At 47.6% G+C, this 27853-nt stretch overlaps 1 protein-coding gene across 3 annotated transcripts in view; it reads left to right on the top strand.

Moving 5' to 3' along the window:
* The window catches only part of LOC142571686 (uncharacterized), a 50013-nt gene extending 26501 nt beyond the window's left edge, over window positions 1-23512 (top strand). For 2 of the 3 annotated variants that reach the window (XM_075680219.1, XM_075680220.1), the window contains exons 3-7: window positions 3036-3121; window positions 6016-6108; window positions 12130-12219; window positions 19721-19781; window positions 23250-23512. In XM_075680219.1, the coding sequence (XP_075536334.1) occupies window positions 3036-3121; window positions 6016-6108; window positions 12130-12219; window positions 19721-19781; window positions 23250-23350 (431 nt within the window). In that variant the 3' untranslated portion in view covers window positions 23351-23512. The remainder of the gene's footprint in view (window positions 1-3035; window positions 3122-6015; window positions 6109-12129; window positions 12220-19720; window positions 19782-23249) is intronic. The other variant, XM_075680221.1, reaches the window with a different exon arrangement.
* Window positions 23513-27853: the final 4341 nt, after the last annotated feature.

A 27853-nucleotide genomic window follows, 5' to 3' on the forward strand; every position in this document is an offset into this window, starting at 1 on the left:
TCGCTCCTCACGAAGGAACTCGCGTGTCTTGCATGTGGATGATGGCGGCCATTTAGTTGTGCAGTTTTTAAATTTTCCATCGTCGCTATCTTCCTGACAATGCATTCATACTGTGGCATGTTCTCCTATCCCTCCTGCCTATTCAAGCCCCTTACTCAATGTTCCTGGGAAAACCTGTAAGGGAAAATAAATAAATAAATAAATAAATAAATAAATAAATAAATAAATATTAATAATAATAATAATAATATTTGGGGTTTTACGTGCCAAAACCACTTTCTGATTATGAGGCACGCCGTAGTGGAGGACTCCGGAAATTTCGACCACCTGGGGTTCTTTAACGTGCACCTAAATCTAAGCACACGGGTGTTTTCGCATTTCGCCCCCATCGAAATGCGGCCGCCGTGGCCGGGATTAAATAAATAAATATTGCTGTATGCGCAATAATATATTGGTTAAGAGGCAGAGCTTCGTCTGCCTCAATCACGCCGCGTTGTCCAACGCTGTTACTTCTTCAAACATATATTACCTTAATCCATCTCTCTCTCTCTATCTCTCTCTCTCTCTCTCATTCAACCAGTTCCCACTGGACATAATGTATAATAAGCAAAGGTATAATCTTGCATGCATCTCACGTGACGCTAGCATCGCGCATGTTCGTGACTACCAAATTTCGCAGCGTCAAAGAGGGATGATGACTTTGACGGGAAAGCGGGGACATTCGCCTGGGGGACAGTGTTTCAAGGGGGCACTCAAGCTACTCGAAAATTGTGAAAATTAGTGCCGCGAAATAAAAGGCTTTCTTCGTACACCTTCGTTTTCTATCACCTCTCTCAATCTGTATACCGCGTTGCCTGATTCTGTATCTCTCTCTGAGCGTGCGTGGCGCGTAGTTTTGTCGTTTCGCGACTCCCATCTCCGCTTCTAAGTCTCTTCGAAGATCTTTTCGCCACTCTTCTTCGGCCGACGCTGCCGTCTTTTGCCGTCAGCACTAATGAGTCATTACTGCCCTCTTATCGACGCTCTCCCCGCCTCTCCTCATGATGCCGCCAAAGAGCCTCAGTACACTCGCTCCTTTAGCCTACACCGCGAGTTCTGCGACCTTTAGTGTCCTCCTGATCCCTGCAAGTGTTGATTTCCGTAAGTGGCGATGGCATACAATGAAGGCCCTGCGTTTGCTTGGCACGTTCGCTTGGCATCGAAGACGAGGGCAAGGCTGTTAATCTATAGTGTTTGCATATTTCTCTCAGCTCACTGACACCGGCACTAGAAGTACAGTCCTCTTAGCATCCTACACACCCAACGACCCCCCCCCCTCTCCCCAGTACTATAGATTTCTTTCTGTTTCTAACTTTCTTTATGTGCGTGCGTGTGGGCGCGAGAGAAAGGGAGAGAAAGGGGAGACCGTTTACCGCTGCCGCCCGTGAACAATGGGTCCACCAAAGGTACGGCATAGCTCACGCCATCGTAGAAGTTATTGATAAAGTCGAAGTCGCATAGCGATGAAAAGGTAGGCACAAGCAGTTGGTTGCTTCTCTAATCACGCGTTTGATTTGTGGGGCGTCACGTTTTTCTCTCTCTTCTAAGACAAAACGAGGCTATTCACGTGCTTATCTTTAGGTAGCTTGAAATCCCAATTTAATCAGTATTTGCCCCTGGCGTCCCGCTTAGACGGTGTGCAGTTAATAGTTTAAAGAGGCCATCCCTCTAGTGATATATAGATAACAAAAAATTTAGCGCCCCTATCTAATTGTGATCAGAGTGGCTACATGACACTCTCCGACTTCGTCCATAGCAGAAAAAATGTCATTAATTCACAATTGTAGCCGCGAGTACTACTTCGCAGAGTTTCCGAACATTCCAGCACTGACAACGAAAGCGCACGCGTATGCAGCTAAAAGACAGCATTAGGTCGCTGGTTCTTCAAATGCCTGACGCGATGTCTTCATTCCGATGTCGGAAGGATTGAGCTTCGTGCAAGTGACGGCGAAGTATTGCGGAGTAAATTGCCCAGTTATGCAGGCAAAATATTTTACTAATATATAAATCGACAACTCACACTGCAGACTTAGACACTTGCGCAGAGCTTCTTTTTTCATCATCATCATCATCATCATCATCATCATCAGCCTGGTTACGCCCACTGCAGGGCAAAGGCCTCTCCCATACTTCTCCAACAACCCCGGTCATGTACTAATTGTGGCCATGTCGTCCCTGCAAACTTCTTAATCTCATCCGCCCACCTAACTTTCTGGCGCCCCCTGCTACGCTTCCCTTCCCTTGGAATCCAGTCCGTAACCCTTAATGACCATCGGTCATCTTCACTCCGCATTACATGTCCTGCCCATGCCCCCATTTCTTTTTCTTGATTTCAACTAAGATGTGATTAACTCGCGTTTGTTTCCTCACCCAATCTGCTCTTTTCTTATCCCTTAACGTTACACCCATCATTCTTCTTTCCATAGCTCGTTGCGTCGTCCTGTATTTAAGTAGAACCCTTTTCGTAAGCCTCCAGGTTTCTGCCCCGTAGGTGAGTACTGGTAAGACACAGCTATTATACACTTTTCTCTAGTGTAAGTGTAGTGTACACTTTTCTCTTTTCTCTAATCGTGAGTAAATTTACCCGCGAGTAAAATGTTCCTTTCAAGCGGCTCTTGCAAGAAGTGTGGCTTTGAGACGTCGAATCCCTTCGTGCACTGCACGGGAGAAATATTTTAATAGTGATGCTATCACTGCGAAAGCTGAAGGAAAAGAAAGCTGGCCAAAGTATAAGATCGCAATCTCTACGCCAGTAGGAGCACCTCACGGCCTAGATGCGATACCAGCGCACATCACAGTCAACGGAATAATTTAAAGGTCAGCTGTGTCATTATTGTTTGTACGGCTAAACGAAATATAGTAACCGGAGTAACATTATGCGCAAGTTTTCTGCACAAATTATTTTTGTGTTAACTAATTGAATGCCATTTAGCAACTAAACGAGGCAAAATTGCCACCCATTTCAGAATTGTGGTTCTGATTTTCCTCTTTTGCAGTGAACACAATGCTATTCCTGTTTCCTTGTATATATTGCCTCTTGAGGACTTCGACTTGCGTTCTTCTCATCTGGGGATCAAAGATCGTAAGTCAGCACAGAACGCTTTTGATGGTTTACATGATTTATGAGATTGCTTTTGGAACCCTCGCTCTTTTTTTCTCCAACTACCTCTTTCTTTTCTCTCTCTCTCTAACTCTCTCTCTCTCCGTTCATTTTTTTTATTCACCTGGATTGCTACTTGGCACCCAGCACCTGGAGCAGCCTGTCAGGCGATTAACCAGGCTAATATCTCCAGCGTATCATTGAAGCTTGTATCTCTGTAATGTCGGAACGAAATTACATATATAAGCATGGAGACCCGTTTTGTGGAGATACTGCAAAAGCGACTTATGAAATATATTGTCCATGTGCCATCGTTTAGTCTTCAGATTGGTAAGTTCTCAACTTCACATCCCCAGGTGAGGTTCCGCGGTCTGTCTTTCCCCTAGCGCAGGTCCAAAGTAGATATGGTCGGCATACCCTGCAAAGCGTTGAAGTCGAAGCTTCAAGGTTTGGCTTCGCTATAGCTTCCCTCTGATCAGCGTTGTGTTGCGGCATGACGCGCAAAACGACCTTGACAATGATGAAACGTGCTCGCAGGGTGTGATGAAAGGGAGTTCAGCACAGGCCTGCGTCTAGCTATAAGTGCGTAAGTTACGGAGTCCTACGACATCCGGGTGAAACTTGTCATTGCAACAGCGTTCCTATCGGTGATGTTTGCGTCCTACGGTGATAGCGACGCCGCTCTCAAGTGGGAGGACAGAAATGCGTCCTGTGGTCCTTCGGATCTGTCAGCTGTACCTTAACGATGTACCCGAAGAATACCCCTCGTTGCGAAACCCATCTGCAAAAAAACGCACGATATGAGTTACGGTATATTTCCGTGATGCAGTGACGCGCAAGCTGAGATAACGTCATCAGCGGATGGCAAGGAAACTAGAGTGTGGTCTATTGACGTAGTGACGCCAGACTTTGATAAGCTGCAGTCGCGCCATAGGGAAATCCGGGTGTCAAGCACCTCTATCATCGCTTTAATGCGTACCTAAAGGCGCAAAGACTCGCCGAAAAAACACGCGTTTGTCACGCGAGCTGGCTGTGAAACAGCCAACAACACAGGCACAGGCTGTTTCTTCCCTGATAACAACCTACGAGCTGCAGGCGGTTCTTCGACTAATGTTTCTTCTTCTATCTCTCTCTCTCGGTCGTTTTTCCTTTTTTGTTACGACATATTTGATGTTTCAGAGGGCTCTGACAATGTTACTTAAGGTCGTGCAAGACAGCTTAATAAAGCTATATGAAAAGAACAAGCTGGCGAAATAGCGATATTCTAGCCTCATAGTCGCCATTGCAAGTCTATATCATTGTAGCAGTAAGAGTAATGCCTAGTTGCTGTCCTATACGCGACCTTTGAGGTGCTTCCGGAGTGCTCCGATACGACTAGTCGAATATGCATAACGAGCAGTTTCGTGCGGTCACATTTTGTGAGCAAGAATCTTGAAACTGATAGGAGAGTCCCTTGGCGAAATGTAAATGACATCAAAAATCGTTGGCTTCGTGCCCACAATTGCAACGTTTAACAAAAATCCCTCCTGATTGTAGTAAAAGGAACCACTGGCGCAAGTCTTGGCAGCAAGATTAATATGACGGGGCTGTGTGCTCAGGGGGGTCACCCATGCCGCATACAAGAGGCTGTCGAGCTTCGCATGTGGCCCATTTTTGAAGACCCTAATGTATATCGAAAATTTTTCAAAAATGTGCGCATTCGAGCACACTTTAAGCACAGCGTACTGCAACGTAGATATGACAGGCACCGATAGCCATGAAGGCGGATAGCCCCTACCCCCCCCCCCCTTCGCGGTATTCCAGTGACTATGGCACATGCGCTTCTCGAGGTCGCGGGTTCGATCCCGGCCGCGGCTGCTTCATTTCGATGGCGGCGAACTATAAAAAAACGCTCGCGTACTTGTTAGATTTAGGAGCATGTTAAAGAACCCCAGGTGGTCGAAATTAATCTGAAGTACCTTACAGCGGAGTGTCTTATAATCTAATCGTTGTTCTGGCACATAAAAACCCCAGAATATAATTATTTGCTTTTTTTTCTATTTCATTTTTTTTTCTTTCGAAGGTGACAACGTACAAGAGTAGTCTAAGCTGTTTACGGGGCAAACTTGGTACTCAGCGGTGGCCGCATTGAACGACGCTGCTAACAACGCGGGGCCATACTCTCAAAACTTTGATCAGTAGAGCTCTTCGTCGCTGGTCGTCGTTCAGGCGTCTCCAATTCACAATCTTCATCTCCGTGATAACGAGAAAATTGCTGCCGCGGCAGCCGATCGTGGACAACTCTCACGCGAGAAATAACCTTTGTGAACGTGGGCCCAGTCCTATGGTTGAATGCAGGACGTCGGCTTTTATGTTCTTAATCAACCAATCGGTGGCAATCGCAACAATTCGAGAGTTCCAGTGCACATCTCATAGTAAAAAATGCAAGTCACGTTGGAAATCACAACAAGAACGAAGTAATAACTGTTTAATACATCTAGCGAGTTTTTCGCAACAAGCGAAAAAGTCAAGACTACAACCCACGTGCCCGCCATACCTTAGCAAAAACCCAAGCAATACACAGAGGATCCTTGACCGTGGCTCCCAACGTGTCTGGCTCACTTCGCCTCCAAGCAGAGTGAAAATTAACCATCTGGCCGGCCTTCATTCAGTACATCAGAAATGTGCCCGAAAAGGACTGGTAGACAGCTCGACCACCATCTTGTGTTGCACTAGACGCTTGTTCTTGCTTTTGTTTATTTTGTTTCTTTGTCTCTCATTAATGAAGTTCTCTCTCTCTCTCTCTCTCTCTCTCTCTCTCTCTCTCTCTCTCTCTCTCTCTCTCTCTCTCTCTCTCTCTCTCTCTCTCTCTCTCTCTCTCTCTCTACCTGACTCAGGAACGTGCCCAGCTCGTGCTTCCGTGGGTAGTCACTGCCATTGTCGACCTCGTGCTTTGCGTCGTCGGCATGGTCGTGCTTGGAATCGCCGCTGTAAGTGCCACTGCTTGTTCCACTATGTTTCGCCCCGCCACTTGGCAGCGTGAAATGTCTCGGGAATTGTCGTAGATTACGATGTTAAACTGATGGATTACAGCAATGAAAGATACTATAATGATTAGGTGGCTTCTACCGGGAGCCGGAGCTTGTCTTGTCTTGTGTCCCAGACAGTGGCGCATACCCACTATGGGGGATTGGCCAAGAAGCAGGCGGTTTTTCGTATGCTTAGAAGTAAAGCCAAACTAGATTTAAATTGTGGAGCGTGAGACTAGAACTGTAATTTAGACGTGTGATGAAAATATTGTGAAGAATGTTGATAAAATAAGTTAACGTAAATAAATTAAATAATAGAAAATATTGATAATTTTGGAAAGTCAGCAAGGTGCTCTTCTTGTATCTCTAATAAAATTGTAAATTGCAAGAAAAGCATCCCTGTGGCTGGATCCCAGTGAGGTCGCATCAAAAGAAAGAATGGTTAGCGAGGTTAGCGATAGCCCAAGTTTGGTGAATGAGTGTGCTAATAATTTTCTTTGTCTTATAATGCGGCGGCAGGAGAGAAAATAATGTTTGGTAGTTTCAGGAGCACTGCAAAAAGAACATAGAGGGGACATAGCCAGACCAGACCTGTGTAAGTAAATAGGTATACGGCATCTCAATTTTGTAAAAGAAACTTCCAATTGTCTTGAAGGACACCAATTATTATTCCATGGGAAGCCAAGATGGCGGAAATCAGAAGACGGTGTTAGTATGGATGTTGCAGAGTTTTGAGATATAGCGAAATTTCTTTACCTAGCCGCGGTGAAATAAGCTTATGTCGGCAAAACAAATATGATAAGGCCGTTGAGGGATGCTCGTGCGAGTGAATCGGCCATTTCATTCAAGTGTAACCCATGATGTCCCGGTACCCAAAGCAAACATACTTTACGTAAGTACGAAGGTACCATCGAACGAAAGGTTCTTTGAATTCTTGTATCTAAAGATGCAGTCAGTGCTGCACATACAGATAGCGAGTCGGTCACAATAACAGCTAATGGGTCGTTTTGGGGAAGTTTTCGTAACGCTAATATAATCGCTAATAATTCTGCTTGAAATATAGGTGTGAAATCGGGAAGGCGAAGCGAGTAAGACCATTGTAGAGATTCAGAGAAGATCCCCACTCCCGCCTTCTCATTGCACACAGAGGCGTCAGTGGCTATTACATTTTCAGTGGTTAGTTGGTATAGGTGGTTGTGTAAGATATTAATTAAATCTCGCCTTGGTAACAGTTTAGCATGATTCGGAAATATGTCCTCGAACTCAATTTTGAGATCTGTTAAGTCTTTATTTGAATGACAAACTTGGCGTATGGACACATCCAATTGTTGTAACTGTGCTTGCACAAATAATATTTGAGGACTGTGGAATCTTGACCACGATACCTGAAAAAACTCATATGGTTCAGTGATAAAAGCATATTGCGTACGCCTTTTTGAAAACTCATAAATTTTTAAATATGTCTGAACCGTAAGCTTGCGGAATCTGCAATCTAGGGTGGGTATATGGGCTTCCTGATATAAAACAGCGTTGGCAACAAATCTAGGAATCCCGAGGCATGACCGTAGAGCTTCTCTTTCTAAAAGTATGAGAGGTTTAATTTTGTAGGCCGGGCCACCGGAAAATATTACGCAGCCAAATTCTAATATGGGCCGAACATACATTTTATAAATAATCAGTAAGGTATCCCTGCGTAGTCCAGAGCGGCGTTGGCTGAGCCGGCGAAGCATAGCTACGGCTCGTTCTGCCTTTGTTTTAATATGTTCAATGTGACTGCGCCAGGTGAGTTTGCCATCGTGAATAACACCAAGGTACCTGACTTCGTCAGCTTGAGGAATGATTTCCTATCGGTATTGCAAAGATATATGCACTTGTGCAGTTAATGGGAAGACTAAGACCGCACTTTTGCTAATATTTAATATTTAACTTAATCTCTCTAGCCATGTCTCCAGCATTCCTAAGTAATTTTGCAACGACTGTTGTAGAGAATGTATATTGCTTGCAAAGGAAAAAAATGCCATATCGTCCACATAAACATAAACATGTACTTCCGGAGACAAAGGAATGGTGCTTAGCAAAATGTTAAATAACATAGGGGAAGGTCAGTGTTTTCTGTGCTCGGCAGGCAGTTTTCATCGGGCGTGTTTCGTAAACTTCCTCTGCCTCTAGTCGAGTCGTAATTTGACCCTTTGCGCTGGTATTCACGCCAAAATAACGACTGTGTCCCGGTGGACCGTAGATCTGCCTAGGCTTTAACGGCTCACACCCGCTATTAGGGTATGGCCGCAGCAAAACCACCCAGTGAGCATTGTTGCCTGGGCACGATCCTCTCTCGGCGGGGAGCTCTTCACGCTCGGACTCCTCGGTTTTTGGAAATCGCTTGCTGGCGGACGCAAACCTCGGCCCACGACAGGCGGATGCCACTAGTGCCGCGGGGGGCGTCCAGGCTGCCCTAGTAATGGCCGGTCCTGGTGCTGACGTGGCTTGTTCGGAACGCCGTGTTGTGAATGAAGTCCTGACGACGTCCTTTCACCGCGCCATGGATCACCAGAAGCCGATGCCCAGGGCTCACTGGTGCTGTAGGCCTCTCGTTGTTATGCATTTTTTTACGTTTTTGTCATTTTCGTGAGAGTCATTTCATCAAGGATGAGCGAGAAGACGCTCCCAAGACCACCCGAACGAGGTCAGTCGGCTACTTCATCGCTGATTTTTGGACGACGTGCCTTTGGAAGCTCGAACCAGCTCGATTCCTGGAAGTGCTCAACGCCACAAGGCATGGACTCTGACAGCGAGTACACCGTAGCCATGGGCCGCCGTATGAAGAAGATGCATCGTATGTCGACTGGGACAACTTTATCAAATCAGAGTAAGCAGGAATCCTTCGTGGTTCCTTACGTGCCCCTCTCGACATCACAGAGCATGAACTCCCTCAGCACGCAGTTTCTAACCGAATATCTGAAAGCGTGGCCTCTTGGCATATCAACGAGATCAGGATCAACGCTCGCAAGAACACCCTAACAATAGATGTGAAAAATTTCGCTATACTGGAGAAGTTAAAGAGAATTCCGTAGTTAAGCGCGATCCCCGTCCGCTTCTTTATTACTTACGGGAAGGAGACAACGACTGGTGTGATTTCCGACGTGGAGCTTGAAATCAAGTATGCGGACCTCAAGAGTATTTTGAGGTCATCGGTGCGCATTCTTGAGATTCACCACTTGGGAAACTCCCGATGTATCAAGGTAACATTTGCTTCTTCGACATTACCAGCGTCTGTCAAAGTGGGCTAAGTGATACATCGTGTACAACCATTCGTTCCGAAGCCGCTTCAGTGCCGGAAATTTCTAAATATAGGACACAATGAGCGCTGTTTGTAGAAGCAATAAAGCCACCTGCTCACGTTGCGGCGGAGAGCATATTACCACCGACTGTGATGGGTCTTCATTTAAATTGTCTCAACTGTACTGGCTCTCACGAAGCGACTTCGAAAGAATGCCCGAAGATGGAACAAGAAGTTCGTATTCTTCGAAAAGTGGCAAGAGACAGACCTTCCCGTAAATAGGCTGCTCAATCTGTTCGCCAGAGTTACCAATGCTCGCGAAAGAAGCGCCACAAAGCCATTTCAGAACTACTACATAGCGGGGCGCAGGCGCCACGACCACCTCTGCCTGTGCGTGCGTCGAGGACGGTAACGGTGCCTACTGCTAATTCAAGATCGGTGTGAGCATGCGGTGAATATTCGCCTTCACCAGCTGATACAGAGACGGAATGACCTCTGATGCCCTCTAGACCCATGGCTATGACAGCGGACCGTACTGCGTGGTCCTCTGCGCCATGAAACCAAGAATGATAGCGCCAATGAAGCCGGTGACACTATGGACAAGCAAGGAGATAAGCACAATTAGAAGGAAGTCGTTCAAAAAATGCTGAAGCACCTGGTTCCCCTGAATTAGTGACTACAGACAAGATACGGAACCCGATGGTCGCTTCAAGGATGATGTTTTTTATTGCTTATCATCAGAATGTTGAACTTGCTTTCGCCGTTGTACATCCCTCCTTCTATGGAATCATCCTTCAACACACCTTTCCGTTCTCGTTCCCCCTCCCCCTGTGTATAGTAGCAGGCTAGAGCGCGTTAGCTCAGGCCGACCTCTCTACCTTCTTTCAAACTTCCAGTCCAGCTTCGGGCTGTCCAAAGGGCCTGCGACAGGGCTGGAGATCACGGTCTTCCGCCCCCAGCGCGGGTGCGGCCCGCGACTACGACAACGTAGTCCCTTAGGACCAATTAAAGTTTTTTGTCTGTCTGTCTGTCTGTCTGTCTGTCTGTCTGTCTGTCCGTCCGTCCGTCCGTCCGTCCGTCCGTCCGTCCGTCCGTCCGTCCGTCCGTCCGTCCGTCCGTCCGTCCGTGCGTCCGTCCGTCCGTCCGTCCGTCCGTCCGTCCGTCCGTCTGTCTGTCTGCCTGTCAACAATTAGCTGTCTCTCTGAGTGTAAACAAATGTTCGCTAGTACAAAAGGAACTGCCAGTTCAAAGAAACCATGGGGTTTAACGCCTAGAAACTGCACAATGGTTTATGAGTGGCGCGCCGTAGTGGAGGGCTCCGGATTAATTTCGACCGTCTGCACCGGCTACACCGTGGCACCGGCACATGAGCGTTTTTGCATTCCGTTCCCATCGCAAGTTGGAGGCCAGCTGGAGCGAGTTTCCAATGCATTATAGAGGCCGCACCGCCCACTTCCGGCGCGCGTCTTCACACCGTGCGACGACAGCGCAGAATTTCCGACGAAAGGTTTTCCTTTTGAGTAGTGAATACCTTGTACGCACCTCGGCTAATAATAGCAGTGTGGCTATTTCGCAACGCCGTATGGACGCAGCGACGCCGGTCGACGCCACGCCAAGAATGCGTGGGAGTGGCGTTCCATGCTGTTGCCATGAAGCCTGCTTCTGCGCGTCCGCGGAAATGAAACAGCGCCCGGCCTACAGGGTCCCTGTTAAAGCACCGAGGATTCCAGAAAGTGGGTCGATCAGCCAAGACAGCCTTTGCTTGGACCCGTGTCGCGATGGCTGTAACATCAGCTTTTGTAACCACTTTTGTAGACATGCTGCTGGGCCCACTTGACGTCTCGTCTTTTCTTATGTTTCTCTATCTGCCAGCGCGCTCTTTTCATCACGCTCGAAGAGACCGAGTAATGCGCTCTGTCCGTTGGCTGACTTTGCCTGAAAACAGCTGCGTGACATGCATTCGGCATGGAGAAGGTAAATGTGTGGCTGGTCGAAACCCGACAGCGCGCCCGCGTAATACACGCTGCGTTGCTTTCGACCTGCGGGCGAGGAAAAACATCATGAAGAGAAAGAGTTACTCAAGCTGCAAGGGCAGGAACCCAACCACTAGGAATGTCTGTGTACTAAAAATGTAAAAAACGTTGTTACGTGGTTATTAAAGTAGGAAAGAAGGTTGCGATGGCGTTGAAAGCATATGTTTCATATACTGTAACATCTCGTTGAAATCTGTCCTATGGCAAGCCGTGGTGGTGTAGTGGTTTTGGCGTTGCGCCTTTAAACCCGAGGGCGCGGGATAAAATCCCGGCAGCGACGGCCGCAGGCATGTTAAAGATCCCCATGTGGTCAAAAGTGATTCAGAGTCGCCTCATAATCGGCATGCCTCACATTTATATCGTGGTTTTCTGCGCGTAAAACAAAACCCCCGAATATTATTTTTTTAATCTGCACTATGTACGCGCAGAAAGCCTAGCAGAATATATATATATATATATATATATATATATATATATATATATATATATATATATATATATATATATATATATATATATATATATATATATATTTATTTATTTATTTATAGAGAGAGAGAGAGAGAGAGACAAGAAAGATTGCATGCAGCGCCTCCAGTACACCCATCTGTGCTTGTTTACCCCGCCGCTTTTTGCTGCAGTCTCAAATGTTTGCCTTGCACCTTGATGCAGACGGAGAATGGTGCCCAGGTCTTTGGAGACGGCTACTCCGAGTGGTTCGCCAGTGGGGCTGGGCTCTGCGCTTTGCTTTTCCTTTTAATGGTGAGAAAATATTTTTTTTGTAAGCTAAGCTTTCTTTGCCTCTTCCTTCGACTTTACCTCTGCTGCTGCTGTCTGGCACACCGCGTCGTGGGTGGTTCAGAAAGTGTGTATATATGACAGGAGCGAGTCAGAGAGGAAAGGCGACGTAAGAAAGTCGTTTCGACCCCACCGCGTCGAATATGTACAATGCCTTCTGGAGCTCCCTGGGCGTCACCACATTAGCCTCTTGACAGCTGTAATTATCCGTGACCCCCCTCAAAAGCATTGAAGAAACTGCAGCGCTTTGCTTTCTACTAACGTGCGGGTCCAGAGGGAACTGTAGAGAACTGTAGAGGGAACTGAAGATAGGACTGTAAAGAGGATGGAGGAGAAGAGGCAGTTTCCATACAAGGGAGGGAGGGAGGGAGGGAGGGAGGGAGGGAGAAAGGGAGGGAGGGAGGGGAAGCTAGGTGACGTGAGAAAGCAACGAAACCCTAATACTATATGACAGTTGTTGCGGGGAAACTGGATACGCTTAAGTTCAAAGTACATTACAGTATGTTTCTGCTATTTGTGAAAAATAAACACCGTGCAAATAAGTCAAGCGTGAAGATTACGAAGGGCGTGCAGAAGAAGAGCCACATTAATTAAAGCGCACCGCAGGGTCCCGGCGACACTACGGAAGCGGTCGAATGTCCAATCAACACCTGTGCGCCCGCTGCGGTAGCTTTGCGACTATGGCATTGCTAGAGATCGCGGATTTGACCCCGACCGCGGCAGCCGCATTTCGACGCGGCCGAAACAGAAAAAACTCATGCACTCGGGCTTAGTGACACGATGAAAAACATCATGGTGCCAAAATTAATCCGGAGTCCGCCACTACGCTGGGCCTCATAATCCGATTGTGGTTTTGGAACGTTACAGCCCCATAATCCAATTCAACTATTTCTGCCACGATGCGATGTGCCATGTGAGGCAATGACAATGCTCATTCCTCTCAGAGGTTATGAAGTATGGTGCACAAGAATGCCTCAAGCAAACACCTTTCCCTGTGTGTTCTGTGTATTTCGCAGACAAACAGCAGTGGTGCACGCAAGGTAATATTTTATATCAAATCGCCACTCTCGTCTTAGACTAAACGTTGAAACAATCAAGCTTTCGCCGTCACCATCACCGCTAATTATCATCAATCAAAGCAACCAGCACAGAAAGCTTCGCTTACATCGATTCCCACAGTGCGTGGGGTCTGCATATTTTTAATTAATTTCATTTTTTAAGTTTCTTCTCTTAAGCACGACATTTCCTAGTAAATGATGTGTAAATTTGTCTTAGTGCAATGCGAATGAGGCGCGATGCCTGCCACTTGAAGTGTTAAGCTCACAAGAAACATTTGGTATTCATCTCCGTCCAGGCATGTACCCGTGGGGGGGGGGGGGCTGAAATTAAGCGGCTTCCCCCCCTCCCACTTCCCGCTCACGCCACCACTCCTCACACACATTCCCAAAGCACCGCCCAATCAATCCTGAGACTTGACAGCTATTCGGCGGTCAACATTTTGCTGCCTTTTTAAGGCGAAAGCCTTTCTAGGCTTATGGTGAAGTTGGTGTCAGCAGACCTGACCGCCGGAGTGTCCGCCGAAGCGTCATCACGCCATATGAAGACAGATTAAAGAATGATAAATGATTGATAGTGACAGTTAGTCAATGATAACGTTGTAATATAGATTGGTAGACGTTAATAATGACTAGTAATGACTAATACTGAGTTCTAATGACTTGTAACGACTCCGAAATGACCAATATGTAATGACCACAATTGATTAGAAATGACTAGAAATTTCTAGTAATGCGTAGTAGTCACAAAAATCACTACTGATGACTTGTAATGACTACGAAACGACCAATATGTCTAACGACGGCTTGTAATGACCACAATTGATTACAAATGACTAAATATGCTTACTAGTAAGCAGTAATTGCTAATAATGATTGAAAAGACCTGTAATGATTATTAATGACTATGAAATGACGAATATCTCTAATGACAACTTGTAACGACTACAATTCATTAGAAATGACTAAAATACTTAGTAATGACCAGTAATGACTAATAATAACTGAAGTGACTTGTAATGACTACTAATGACTATGATATGACCAACATATCTAACCACGGCTTGTAATGACCACAATTGATTAGAAATGACTAGAAATGCTTAGTAGTGAGCAGTAATGACTAAAAGAAAGAAGAGAAAGAGAAGATGTAAGGAGAAAGAGGCGAATGATAAGAGGAGGAAGAGTAGGCTTTCGCCGTTCGCCTTTTAAGAGAGATCTTAAGAGACATTATAATTTTCACTCCTTTTGCATGGCGGTAGTTATCGGCATCTCCTGCGGTGTGAAGGCCAGTTTTCTGATCGATTGGGTGCCCACGCGATTAACTCGAAATGCGTTCAGTTGTCACCCTCTATTCAACGGTCACGCGCATCACTGTTGCTTCGTTAGTTCAACCTTCTTTGTTTAGACTGATCCAGGGACCAGGAAAGGGAGTCGGCTCGTATTCAGCTAATGCATGCTCGTGGGACGAGTTGCAGGCGGAGAAAACGCCAGCTGCTTATAACTTTTGATTTTGCTTCATTATTTACTCGAATGATGGCTCGCGGCGACGTTGGTAGATCATCGGAACCATACAACCGCGATATGGGTTAGATGAGGTGGAAAATAAAACCATGCGAAACAGCGTCCATCATCAAACCCTACAATAACCTTAAAGCCCATAAGCAATATGACTGTGACCCGTTAGCTCGCCTGATTTTTCCCTAATTGTACAGAACTTTACGTGCAAAACTGGTAACTGGAAGCACGAGTCGCAAGGAGTTGAGAAATTAAGCGATCTACTAAGGGAGAGAGCGAAGGCAACAGCCAAACGGGAAGAAAAAGCGAAAATTAACAAATTTAACCGTTTTTTGTGGAAATATTTATGGATCAACGTGTTTTTATTTAAAAAGGAAGTAGAGAAAACTCTGCCGGAAGTACAGAGCAATTACTGTGTTTTGAATGACGCTTGTACAGCTATCAGTCGAGACGCCTGACGTAGCTACTTCTTTGTTGTGCTTATGTGGATGTTTTTCTAACCTTCTGCGGTGGGCGCAGTACGTCTAGAACCGCAGCGTCCTGCGCTCTACGCAGTTGTACGGAACTGGCGGCCATGCATCGTTACACAACTTCCCAAATAACTATACGAGTCGGTTTTGCCACTTGGTAGAGCAGCAAAACGAGGGATCCAAAATAACAGTGATTGTTCCGCAAATATATATTTCTCTAGAATTCTTGCGGAGCTAGTTAAAAAAAGTTACTACAAACCTTTATTTTACATTTTCGCTAATTTACTTGTTCTTGACAGTGTTCCTCCTGCGCTTCATTCCCTGCGCGAGTCCATTTGATGTGGTTCCTTGTTTGCCAAGTAAAGGAGAGGTGTATCTCACAGGCATACCTGTGATATACACCTTATTTCCTTTCTCTTTTGCGAGTTTACACGTCTTTGTGACGAATGGTGGGCATTATTCACATTAGTACTAATAAAGGTACCCCCCCCCCCCATTTGCCTAGAAAAGTTACTTTGGATTGCCCCCCTCCCCACCGAAAAAAAAAATCCTGGGTACGTGTCTGTCTCCGTCACGTTATTCGCGCTAATTAAAACACCTCTCTTAAGCCGCATTACAACATGCGCCAACTCCAGCTTCGGACAGGCCGTTGAAGACATCTCTATTTGTACTCATGGGCGAGTAACCACACCTAGTATACCATTGATTTCCCACCTTCGACACTCTTGCCTTTTCACGTCGAATGAACTATGCTTGCGATCAGTGCTAAAATGAATGTGCCTCCGGTTAGTACCCTCCACAATGCCCTTGGCCATATCGCCCAGCATTACTATGACATGACCCACACATCTTTACTGGTGGTTCTCCAACCAATCAAAGCTCTTTGTGTGGCATTTTCGTTCCATTTACAGGTCAACGGCTCTTGTGTTGACTTGAGAGAGCGACACAAGTGCCGCTGCAGATCTTTATGGAATCAAGCAGTTTGTTTATCACATATTATGGCAGCTAGCTGTCATGTCATCGGGGTATATCACATATTGTGGCAGCTAGCTGTCATGTCATCGGGGTATATCACATATTGTGGCAGCTAGCTGTCATGTCATCGGGGTATATTTAGATCCAGCAGCAGCTCTGCGTAAGGCTCGCAACGTGGACATGGCCCGGAGCCACCTTCCTGTGTCTCCTCAAGCTGTCGGCTGTGCCGGCGGACAACTTTCTGTAGCAATGAAGGGAAAGCTACAGGGCAGAGCTTCTGCACATGTGCCACAGTTTGACCGTGCTTTCGGTTTCTGGGATGAACTTCCACGTGCATCAGTTTCGCATTTTTCAAACGCAAAAGACAAACGCCAGAAAAAAACAACCACGCAGAAACTGCTCTGGGAGTTGTCTAAGTATGCGTAAGCATTGTGTCACTTGCTCACCTCCACGCAGCCCGGTGTCATTATCAATGTTATGAAACTGATATTACCAGTATAAACGACGCCGCTGAGCGAAACGAACTGCTGCGAACGGTAGCGCAAGGTGAATCGATGAGGCAAGCAAACTGCTGCAGGTGGCGGCGCTAGGTGCGCTGGTGACGTTCCGATCATTATAAGCCGTTATCGCTCTTTATTATCAACCGTGACAAACCGTACCCCTGTGGCGGCTGCGTGTGGCGCGGGCCCCTATCTTGAAAGCGATGTGCGATGGGGACACAGTGCGGTGAGTGCTGATAGCTTCGTGCGCGCTGTGTTCTCGCCACTTAATTAGTTCGCCTTGAACCGGGAGGCAGCACGAAGGTCAATTCGCTCGCTGATGTGGGCCCTATGTTAAAAGCCACTTAAGGTACGGGCGGACGGAGGAACGGACGGACGTTTTTTCTCATTGGGTAGGCAATTTCATCACCCCAGTCACTTAATGACTCAAATTAACACTTGATCAGTGGTGTATTTCGTCTTATTTTGCTGTTTTAGATGTCTGTTTTCTTTTTCCATGGTTAAACTAACGCGAGTGAAAATGTGGGACCTGTTTCAGGAGCGCTCTTATTTGTGCGCGCTCTGCCTCTGTAGCGTTCCCTTCATTGCTGAAGAAAGTTGTCCGCGAGTTTACCTTCACCATACACCGGCCTTTGACGAAGGTTCGGCGTTTATCCTTTAAGACGCGAATTAGGTGCGTTCGCAGAAAATTCATTCTTGACGTATTTCTTGTATGTCCAACACCACAGAAAGCAGAAAAAAAGTCTGGCAGAGCTAAATTTTGGAGAGAGACAGAGTAAAACTTTATTGAGAAAAGGAAAAGCATTGTAGGTGCATCCCCTGGTCCATGTAAATTTCGGACTTAGCAACGCTTTCATTGAGCCTACAAATCTGAAGTCTTTCCTTTAGCCCAGAAAATTTGTTTGGGCGATGGAACAAAGCCTCCTGCCCAAAGTCTGTCTCAGGTCATGTGTATCCTGAAAACAACCACCAATTTCCGAGACCTGCTTCGCATAACTATTAACAGCAAAGCCTATAAAATTACTGTACACTCGCACCCCCAGCCACCACTCATGGCTATCAGCTTCACGCGGCTTTAACTTGCGAGAGCAAGTTAAACTTACGTATGCTGAATTCTAATGGCAGATCTGGAGCGCTCCCGGATCAAGATTTTCTACCCTTTTTGAAGCAAGTATGTTCTAATGGCAGAACGGAAGCGATCGTATATTGCAATGGCAGATCGAGAGCTAATCTCGTTCCGAGATCGCCCCGCGGAGGAGTCCAGAACGTTCCGCCCGAATCAGCGTGATGCTAGTTCCTCCAGCAGCCGTTGACTGGATTGTCTGTGTAGCAGACGGCGTAATAAGACAGCGCAGACGATTCCCCACAGCAAGCGCGCTAATTCTCGTTCTTGCGTACCGACGGACAGACGGCCCTTAAGCTGCTCGGAAAAAAAAAGAATGTCCCAGTGGTACATATTGACCCTATTGACATACTTTTCCTTGAGAAAAGCAGCTTCTCGGTTTCGTGGGGTGATGAAGTTGCCTCAGACGCTTTCAATCTTAGCGATCTGTTCCGTTCGCCGAACCAAGTCCAAACTAGTGAACACTACAGTGGAGGCCGCCGCTAACACGAAAATGTAAAGAGACATCGCTCAAACGTTCTCATTTGAGTTTTTACGCACCGGAGTGACCGTTCCTAACGCAAACATGCCGCGAGAGTGAGGCCAAAACATGTGTCCTTCGCAAACACAGAAAAGTGTCACTTCGGCTCGAGCAATTCTGGTACCTCCGCATGCGTATGTGCCCCTGCTCGCTCTGGTTGCAGGGCAAGCGTTCCAAACGCGGATTCGAAGCGAGGGCTCCCCGCCGGAGGATGGCGCTCTGTGGCCGTGCTTTCAGACCGCTCTGGGTCCACCATTGTAATTCAGCATTAGTCATTAGCACTCAGTCGTCAAGACTGCTGTCTGAACCCTCTTATGTGTCATGCGTGCCTTCGATATGTCCTCTCAGGCAACGCTTTCCTTGAAATAGCAACTTATACTAGTACATCTGCGAGTTTGCTTAATCCTGAGTTATGTTTTACGCGGAGCAGTGTTTGCGCAGACATTTATGCCATGACAAGGAACTGCGTTACTTATGTCAATTTTGATTATGCGTCAGTTTGTCACAGTTGCCTCGATGAATCTCTGTGTCTCGTGCATGTCATGGTTATCAACTGGCGCCTATATATATGTTAGGCATATCTTCAATAAAATTTAAGTGAAATATGCGACGTTGGGTACGAAAGATGCAGGTGAAATGATTGTCATTGTTTGACCTGTATTTTTACTCCTGTAATGGTCTTCTATTGGGGCTATCAGTATAAAACAAACAAACAAAAGTGAGCGGCTCACGCTCTTTCTACGCAGAGGAACGTGACAAACTCTTCCAGATTGGCTGTTTCAGCACCCTTAACAATTCTGCGAACTAACTAAAACAACTATCACAATCGTACCGAAAGGCTGCTTTCTCTGCGAAATTAGTTTATTTGCGTAGGTGAAATAAGTAAGAATTATGATGCTCGGTCACAGGTTCAAGCCAAAAGGCGATGATAATTTTGTTCAAATCAGTGCCCTAGCTGCATGTTTAATAAGCTCAATGAGCGAGCTGTCGTTCATTGCGATTCAAGTCGTGCTAAGCCAGATCACAAAAGCTTCATCACGTAAAAATGGTCTCACGTGGTTGCTGCCTTCACCAGCCGATAGAGAAAGTATTGTGCAAGGTGTATGCATACATCTAGATTTACAGAGAACAAGCAGCTGCGTTTCCTGCAAGGACTGCGTCCAGGGTGACGTCGTGAGTGCGATAGTACTAAAAAATCGCCTAGCGGTGTCGTACAGTGTCGTGACCTAATGCGACTTTCAGTGAATAATGCTCGGACAGCTCAGTGCGCGCGGCATCTGAAATGTCATTTTACTGCCTCCCAGGTGTACTTCGTGATCTGCGTGATGTCGTACTTCGAAGACCTGCTCAAGAAGCCTAACACAAGTAAGCGTCATCCCATGCTTCTTGAATTTACGCTGTTGTCTCGAGCTGATTTCATTTTTTAACCTTTGTTTGCAGTCTTCCATTCGTTTCAACAACTCACTTTTTTTTTCTTGGCAGTGTCTTCCTTGGCAAATTACTCCTACATTTCCGTATCGGCTGTTTCTAGCCTGTTTCGTGGGCCGATCTTGGAGATAGTGCATTCTAAAATTCTGGGCCGATCCCGACGGTTGCGTGCAGTTTTAATAAGAGGGCCGATTCCGAAGATGGTGCAGTGAAAGGGTGTGAGCCAATCGCAAAAGCAGTGCAGTCCAAGACTGTGGGCCCATCCCGAAAGTAGTACAATCAGAAAATGAGGAACATTACCATGTGTATGTGCAGTCTAAAAATGCTGACCAATCCCGAAGGCAGTGCAGTCTAAAGTCGTTCTCGTGGGTATGTGCAGTCTAAAGCTGCGGCAGATGCCCAAAGGTATTGCTGTCTAAAAATATGGGCCGTTCCTGGGGTAGGTGGACCATATACCCTGGGAACGGCCCTCATTTTTAGGCCACATAATGTGGTCTGAAAATGTAGGCCGCCCTCGTAGGCGTGTTCACTCTCCACATGTGGGCCGTTCCCGAATATCGTGCAATCAATAAATTTCAGCAGTCCAAAGCTAAGGAATGACGCGATAGAGTGCCGTGCGCGATGACTCCGCCCCATTTTCACTCAAGAAGGCGTTGTCTTTCATCTTCTTCAGCTACCGGTTGTATCGCCTTCCAACTTTTTACCTTCCGCGAGCATTGCGCTAAGCCGCCACACGTCTTTTGAAACAAGCTATTGAGATAACAATGCTCCTGGATGTACCTGGCTTCTGCACCTCTTACAAGTGCGGAATTGAAACGGGATATTACCGGAATCTGGGTCCTTGTCAGAAAGAATATACAAATGAGATCGGCGCCGACTTCACTTCGTAATTTCCCTTATATTTTATTTCCCTCTAGTATTCTTTTTAATACCCACACCGACAGATTACAAAGCCCCAGACGCCTGGATACCTTTTTCGACGCCTCGACCACACACACACAGGGCGGCGCCAGTTTTGTGTACCACCGCGACGACGCCTACACCTAACTACTGAGGTTCTAACGCCCCTTGAAAGACCAAGCTGCTGCTTTTCAACTAGCCTATCCATTGCCCCCAGACTACGTCTCGCCATCTTAACACCTTCAATATTGCCCGACGCATTGCTGCTACTCTACTCAAGTACTTGCTTCAGTACTTCATAGATAACTGTCATCATCGGTTTCAATTATCAAGATTAATGGGCACATTTTCGGTGTTCATGCGAAGATATGATTTTCAGGTTTGTCTTGCCTTTTCGCGACTTCATTTCCAATGGAAATTTCGCCATTTCTTATGTAATATTTCCCAGTGGCCTTCTTTCGCACAAGAAAGAACTAGCTCTCTCGGCGATCTTTCAGCAACATTTTTTTTTCTTTTATCGCAGCATGAAAAACCGCTGTAGCAGCAAATAACACAAATATCGTGGGTTGAAGTCAATAATTTATACCTATCGTGAAACCCAGTATGGCGACAAGCGTTACCTATTGCCGAAGACACATAAAAGAATATTTTTAAGTTACATTAGGCGCTTACTAAATACAAAAAAGAATGTAACCATCACCGGAAAAAAAGCAACTATTTCGCATTGTTACTTTGACCCCTGCCAACATGTAACTCGAATGAACACAAATGTTTATTTACTTAACATTCTTCCATTGGCTCTTAGCATTCAAAATAAGCAGACGCAGTTGTACAACTTCACGTCGACTGAAATTTGCGAGAGAGAAAAAAATATGCGCATACCGCACACTGTGGGAATCGACGTAATCGAAGCTTTCTGTGCTATTTGCTTTGATCGACGACAATTATCAGTGATGTTGACGGCGAATGTTTAATTTCTTCAGCGTTTAGCCCAATACGATAGTGGTGAGTTGATGTTAGACGTTAACTGGCGTGGTGCACTACTGGTGTTTGTCCGCGTAGTACACAGAACGCAGACGTGTTTACTTGAGGCGTTGTTGTGCGCCAATGTCCATAACCTCTGAGAGGGTTGAGCATTCTCATTGCCTCAATGGCACATCGGGTCGTGGCGGAAGTGTTAAACTTTATTTGAATTATGGAGCTGTACATGCCTAAAACACAATCGGATTACGAGGGACTCCGTAGTGGCCAGGCTCACATTTAATTTTCACACTTCCCTTTAATACGGCTTTGCGTCAGTTGTCCGCTTGGCAAAGTTCATCTTGTTGTAAGGGGCTTACTGCGCTATAAACACACGGTTAACAGAAGTAGAAGTAGACAGGACGCGAATAGACTGCTTACGTCCTGTGAGTCTGCGCGCGTCCTGTCTACTTCTACGTCTGTTGTCCGTGTGCTTATAGCGCAGTAACCTCCTCTTAATACAAGATGAACTTCCACGAACTAGCCCAACGTGCCACTCTTGGCAAAGTTGCCTGGTGTTTATACCCCTCCCCCCTTTCCCTGAATGGGAACTGCGAGCGAAGAGTGACAACGAAGGATGGCAATGTTGTTATTTACTTGTCTCGCAACTGTGTCGGTTTTACCCTTTCTCTGCCTGCTCTCCGTGCCTCCTCTCTGTACCCTCTGGACTTGCACGTTAGTACAAGGGTAAGCGTTGCAGTTTCTGCAATGCATTAGTGGGAGGGGGGGAGTTGATGGATAATTACACCTGTCAATAGGCTAATGTGGCGACGCCCAGAGCTCCAGAGGGCATTCAGCGCATGCGACGCGATGGGAAAAGTCCAAACGTGTTTCTCGCGTCGTCTTTCCTCTCTACTACGCTCTGAATCACCTTCCGACGCGGCATGCGAGACAGCCGCAGCAGCAGCACCACCACCACTGGTGGAAAAGTCGAAGAGGCAATAAAAGCTTCGTTTTAAAATGCACAGACTGACTGCTTCTACTGGTATCGTTGCTTACTGGCAAAAGTGGTCTACATTACATTCAAATGACCACAGAAAAAATATACTGAGTTTCGAGAACTCGTCCTGAGCCAAAACTCTTTTTTTTTATTATTACTGAAGGTGTCGCGGACTAAGCATCACAACAAATGTTTCTCCGCTGGCAGATACAGAGGGCAACTCCGGGAGGACCGCCCTTTCCGAGGCTACCCTGGATCCCGCCCCTCTCTTTTTGCCAAATGAAATACACTAGAGCTGAAATTCGGGCTAGTTGGCTATTCGTGATCGTCAAATACCAGCGCGTAAGAAACAAAGGACGAACGTGTACGTCTCTTTACATTCGTCCCTTTTTTTTTACGCGCTGGTATTTGACGATCACAAATGAAATAGTGTCCCGAAGGTATATACTTTACTAACTGATTTAATGTTGCTTTTTAGTGTCCCTCAAATGGCACTACCGGCCAGCCGCATCGAGTAACTCTCCTCCTCTTTTCTTTCTGCACAGACTTTTTCAAGGGCCCCAGATGGAACGCAGTAATGCGCGAATGGGGCCACAAGGAGGCCGCGGCGGGCGCTACCGTGAACACTGCCTTCGAGGCAGCCTGAGCCGTGCGGGCTAAACACTGCGGGAATCTCAAGTGGCGGAGAGACGCAACCTGCCACGCACCGTCATCATCTCTCGACGACCCCCCTCCACTTGGTCCGAGGGGGAATGTCAAACCCGATTGCTTCAAAAATTGTGAAAAAAAAGCATTTCCAACCTCCACATCGATACGCCTGCCTTTTATCAACTGAACCATGGCCTACGAGATCGCACGCAGGTTTTGCGCGCGCGATCTCAAAGGCCATGACTGGACTCCTTGCTCGACTGCGGCGTCAGTGTTCGGGTTCATAGGTAAGGTGCCCACACCTTAGGTCTAGACAGTGGGTCTAGAATGTGACAGGCACTTGCTGGTTGTACTGCAGCATGCTGTAGGGAGGCTCCCATATCGCACGCGGCTGGCATTCCGATAAGCAGCTGTCCGCGTCGTCGTAAAGCCAGTAGCAAAAAAATGCCGCCTCCTGGTTCTGCCATCGAGTCTCCGCAGCCCAGCTTCAGGAACTCTAGGTGCGCGTTAAGAACCTTACGGCTGCACGTTGGCAACGTTTCTTTTTTTTTATCAGCTCCAGGGAAATTTGACCCGCTTAAGCAAGAAATTGGGGGAGGCTTAAGCTTCGCCTTTAAGAGTGGAACGCGCTAGCATTAGAAGATCCCTGACTGCTTCTCACGATTCTCGGCAACTGCAGCTTATGTAACGGTAATGTTTACCGGGAAACGCCTGCCGCGAACGCTATGCACGAAGGCGAACTTTTTGGTAGAAACGTGGCCTCTCGCGTGGGCCTATCCCGAAGGTAGTGCACAACCGTGCCCAAATAATTACACCGTTTTCAGGCTTCTGTTATTGTTTTCCAGATTTAATATCTAAGTTTCAGAAGATTTAACATAAAAGCCATGCACTGTCGGCGTTTTGTTTCATGAAGTTTGTGGGTTGTCATTCTCAAAATTCCGAGGAACAATTTTCTGAAGAATTAAAGACAAGGTGCGAGCAACTTTGGCGATAGAATGGTGTGGCAATATAATCTGCATATACCGCATATCATGTAGCAAGGTGTGGCATATACATATACCTAAATATTGTGGGATTCTCCTCCGTGCTCTTGGGACAAAGGAACGACAACACAGTAGTGCAAACAATCACAAGGGCATTTATTGCACCTTTCATAGATCAATGCCTGCTAGCCGAGTTGCTATCCACAAAACATGCCGATGGGCGCGCGACAAATCTAGAAGTCCGACTCACCGCGACCGGATAGCGAGCGAATATGTTCGCCCCATGCTGGATCCCAATGCCTGGTCGTTCGCGCGTACTGTCACGCGAACGGTGGCGCATTCCAAGGCGGCCACGCGAGACGGTCTCGCAGAAGCATGGGTCGGCGCACGCGCGGCACGGCACGTCCGTAGCGCTTGCTATCCCGAATCCAAGAGAGAGCGCCTTGTCTTGCGGCGCCCAAGTAACCACGCCTGTCGGCGGCGTTAGCAGCGCAACACTCGCGCCATCTCTCGCGCTGCGCTTCAACCACATCGACGGCCGCGGGCGTCACGCAGGCCACGCGGCGAAGCGGGATTGCAGGAGATGGGGGAAACAAGATATCTGGGGACGCGCGAGAGTCACGCATCCCCACATCCCCCAACCTTAAATCACTACATATTCCGGCGAAACATGTCACACGCTCTAACATCAACGCGTGCTTCGCGAACAAGGTAGTACATGCAAAATTGGCCGCGCCGAGGAAATGTCCACACGCTGTCCATAACATTCGAGCCGACTGTCCTTGGGTACACCGCTGGCGTCCGCCGGTCACAGCAGCAGCTTTGCAGAGTCGACGGCACGATTCCAGGCCAGGACTCCGAAAACGACGACGCAGTAGTCGGAACGAGCAAGCGTCGCTCGCGCCGACGCGCCCTGCTGGCAAGAGCCGCCGTAGCTGTCGGTGACCGCCGGCTCTTTTGTCCGCCGCCGAGGGTTGTGAGCTGGATGCAGGAGGCCGCCAAAGTCGCTGCGCCGAACTGGCCACAGCATCACCATCACCCGGTGTGGCTCGATCGTAGTGCGGGGCAGCAGCGCAGACGATGTGCAGGTGAAGGCAGACCAGGTGTGACTCCGTTCACACTGCGTACACTCAACACATTCGGCACACACTAAAGTAGTGCAAGGGAGAGGAATTCTGCATGCGCAGCGCCCACGTGGTGCGATGTTCAACTCGGCTAGCAAAAGATCGGGCAGCTACTCAGATGCTAAGTTCACGTGAACGAAGCTCGCTTCCTTGAGTCGAACGAGTAATTTCAATTCGTACGAGGCTAACTAGAATGAGGGAAGCAAAGTACAACACCTCAACGCCACGGTCCACCAGGTTGTGTCCCTCCACGTGCGACAGGCAGCTTCGTAAAGCCTTAGGCCTAAAGCGTCGCTACCCTGACAACAACCGGCATCCAAAAACAACACCCAGAATGGGCGCAAAACAGGCAGCCGCGAGGAGACGTCAGCTCTGTGAGGTGGTCCTACTCCGCTTGGTGCACACAGCATCCGAGTTGACGGCGCCCAACGTCCCAGACGGTGTCGGAGCGCCCGGTGCCAGGCCGCAATACCAGTCAGCCCGTAGTGGCACCCGTGGCCCGCGGCCACCCGGCTCCCAGAGCCGCGACTTCGACTTCATCAGAGTCAAAGAGATAGAGGAAGCTATATACATAAGAAATTCGGACCACCCACGAGGCTTCCGTACTCACTCGCTTCAGGCTTGCCTCTGCTCCGCGGGCGCTAATCCTCGCTCTCCCAGGATGCAGACCACGTGGCTCTCGTACCAACGAATGTCATTTAAAAAAAAACACTTGCGAAAAGGCTTAGCATGTTGACAAGCTCAAGCACACTACAGCCACCGTCGCCTCTCTCAAGAAAGCCCGCCGCCGACGCTAGCGATCAAAGTCCACGCTAGGCCTACGCTTCGGTTTAAACAAAGGTCTCGAACGAAGCAAAACTGTTAAATCTATTGTCCGATGCCCCAAGAGGTCCACGTTGGGCAGCCAGATGTGGGATTCTCCTCCGTGCTCTTGGGACAAAGGAAAGGCAACACAGTAGTGCAAACAATCACAAGGGCACTTATTGCACCTTTCATAGATCAATGCCTGCTAGCCGAGTTGCTGTCCACAAACATGCCGATGGGCGCGCGACAAATCTAGAAGTCCGACTCACCGCGACCGGATAGCGAGCGAATATGTTCGCCCCATGCTGGATCCCAACGCCTGGTCGTTCGCGCGTACTGTCACGCGAACGGTGGCGCATTCCAAGGCGGCCACGCGAGACGGTCTCGCAGAAGCATGGGTCGGCGCACGCGCGGCACGGCACGTCCGTAGCGCTTGCTATCCCGAATCCAAGAGAGAGCGCGCCTTGTCTTGCGGCGCCCAAGTAACCACGCCTGTCGGCGGCGTTAGCAGCGCAACACTCGCGCCATCTCTCGCGCTGCGCTTCAACCACATCGACGGCCGCGGGCGTCACGCAGGCCACGCGGCGAAGCGGGATTGCAGGAGATGGGGGAAAACAAGATATCTGGGGACGCGCGAGAGTCACGCATTCCCACAATATATACGGGAATTTTCGCTCACGGGGACTACAGCGCCGGATGCCGACCAATGCAGGCAGAACATCTGCGCCCATATGACTTCGTACAATCGCATTTTCTCGGCGCTTACACAGCTATGCACAAAGAATGAATCAAACTAATACATGAAAAGGCGATTTCCTTAGACGGCACTATTTAACAGGTACCATCTGCTTCGTACGAAAGCAATGTTCCAGAGTGTATGATCCCGGCCACTGGATAAAAAAAGAAAGGTGCGGCCTGCCACGTCAGGCGGGCTGCAATGGGAGCGAATGTCTCAGCCGTAGTTGCACCCATATTCCTCGTTCGCGATGAGAACAAGTCTCTCCCTTCAACAACGTCCTCAGCGTGGATAAGTAATTGGATGACGACATGTGCCACCTACCATCTATTTCATGTCCGACTCCATACGTTACAACTGGTGGCAGCGGTGGGATGGACTTTGCGACGTGGTGCTGTGTCTGCGGTGAGTGCTTGCTTCTTGCTTTGGTTGTTTTGTTTTTCTTGGTGGTTGTTCTGTTTAGAACAGTAGAGAAGCTAGATTGTTGATTGTTAGCTAGGTTGTGTTTTCGTAGGTAGGTTTAGCGAGCAGGATCAAGGCAGTAAAGCAGCAATCACGGAGTTAAGGACACTGCTTAGAGACGAATTGTTCATTGTTGGTGAGGAACTGCGCCTATAGGTACGCAAGGAAATGCTAAACTCGGAATTATTGCAGATAATTTCCGAACAGGCCAGTGAGGAAGACATTGAAATATGGTTACAACTTTTTAAGAAAAGGGAAGAATGGGACAGAGAAGAACACGAGAAAGATCGCGAGTTAAGAAAAATGCAACTTGAACTTGAAAGCAAACGTTTGGAGTTGTCTCAAGGAAGTGAAGGGGCTCTGGGACGATCAAGTGAGGCAGCATCATACCT

This window comes from Dermacentor variabilis, chromosome 2 (assembly GCF_050947875.1).
Source record: "Dermacentor variabilis isolate Ectoservices chromosome 2, ASM5094787v1, whole genome shotgun sequence".
Lineage (NCBI taxonomy): Eukaryota > Metazoa > Arthropoda > Arachnida > Ixodida > Ixodidae > Dermacentor > Dermacentor variabilis.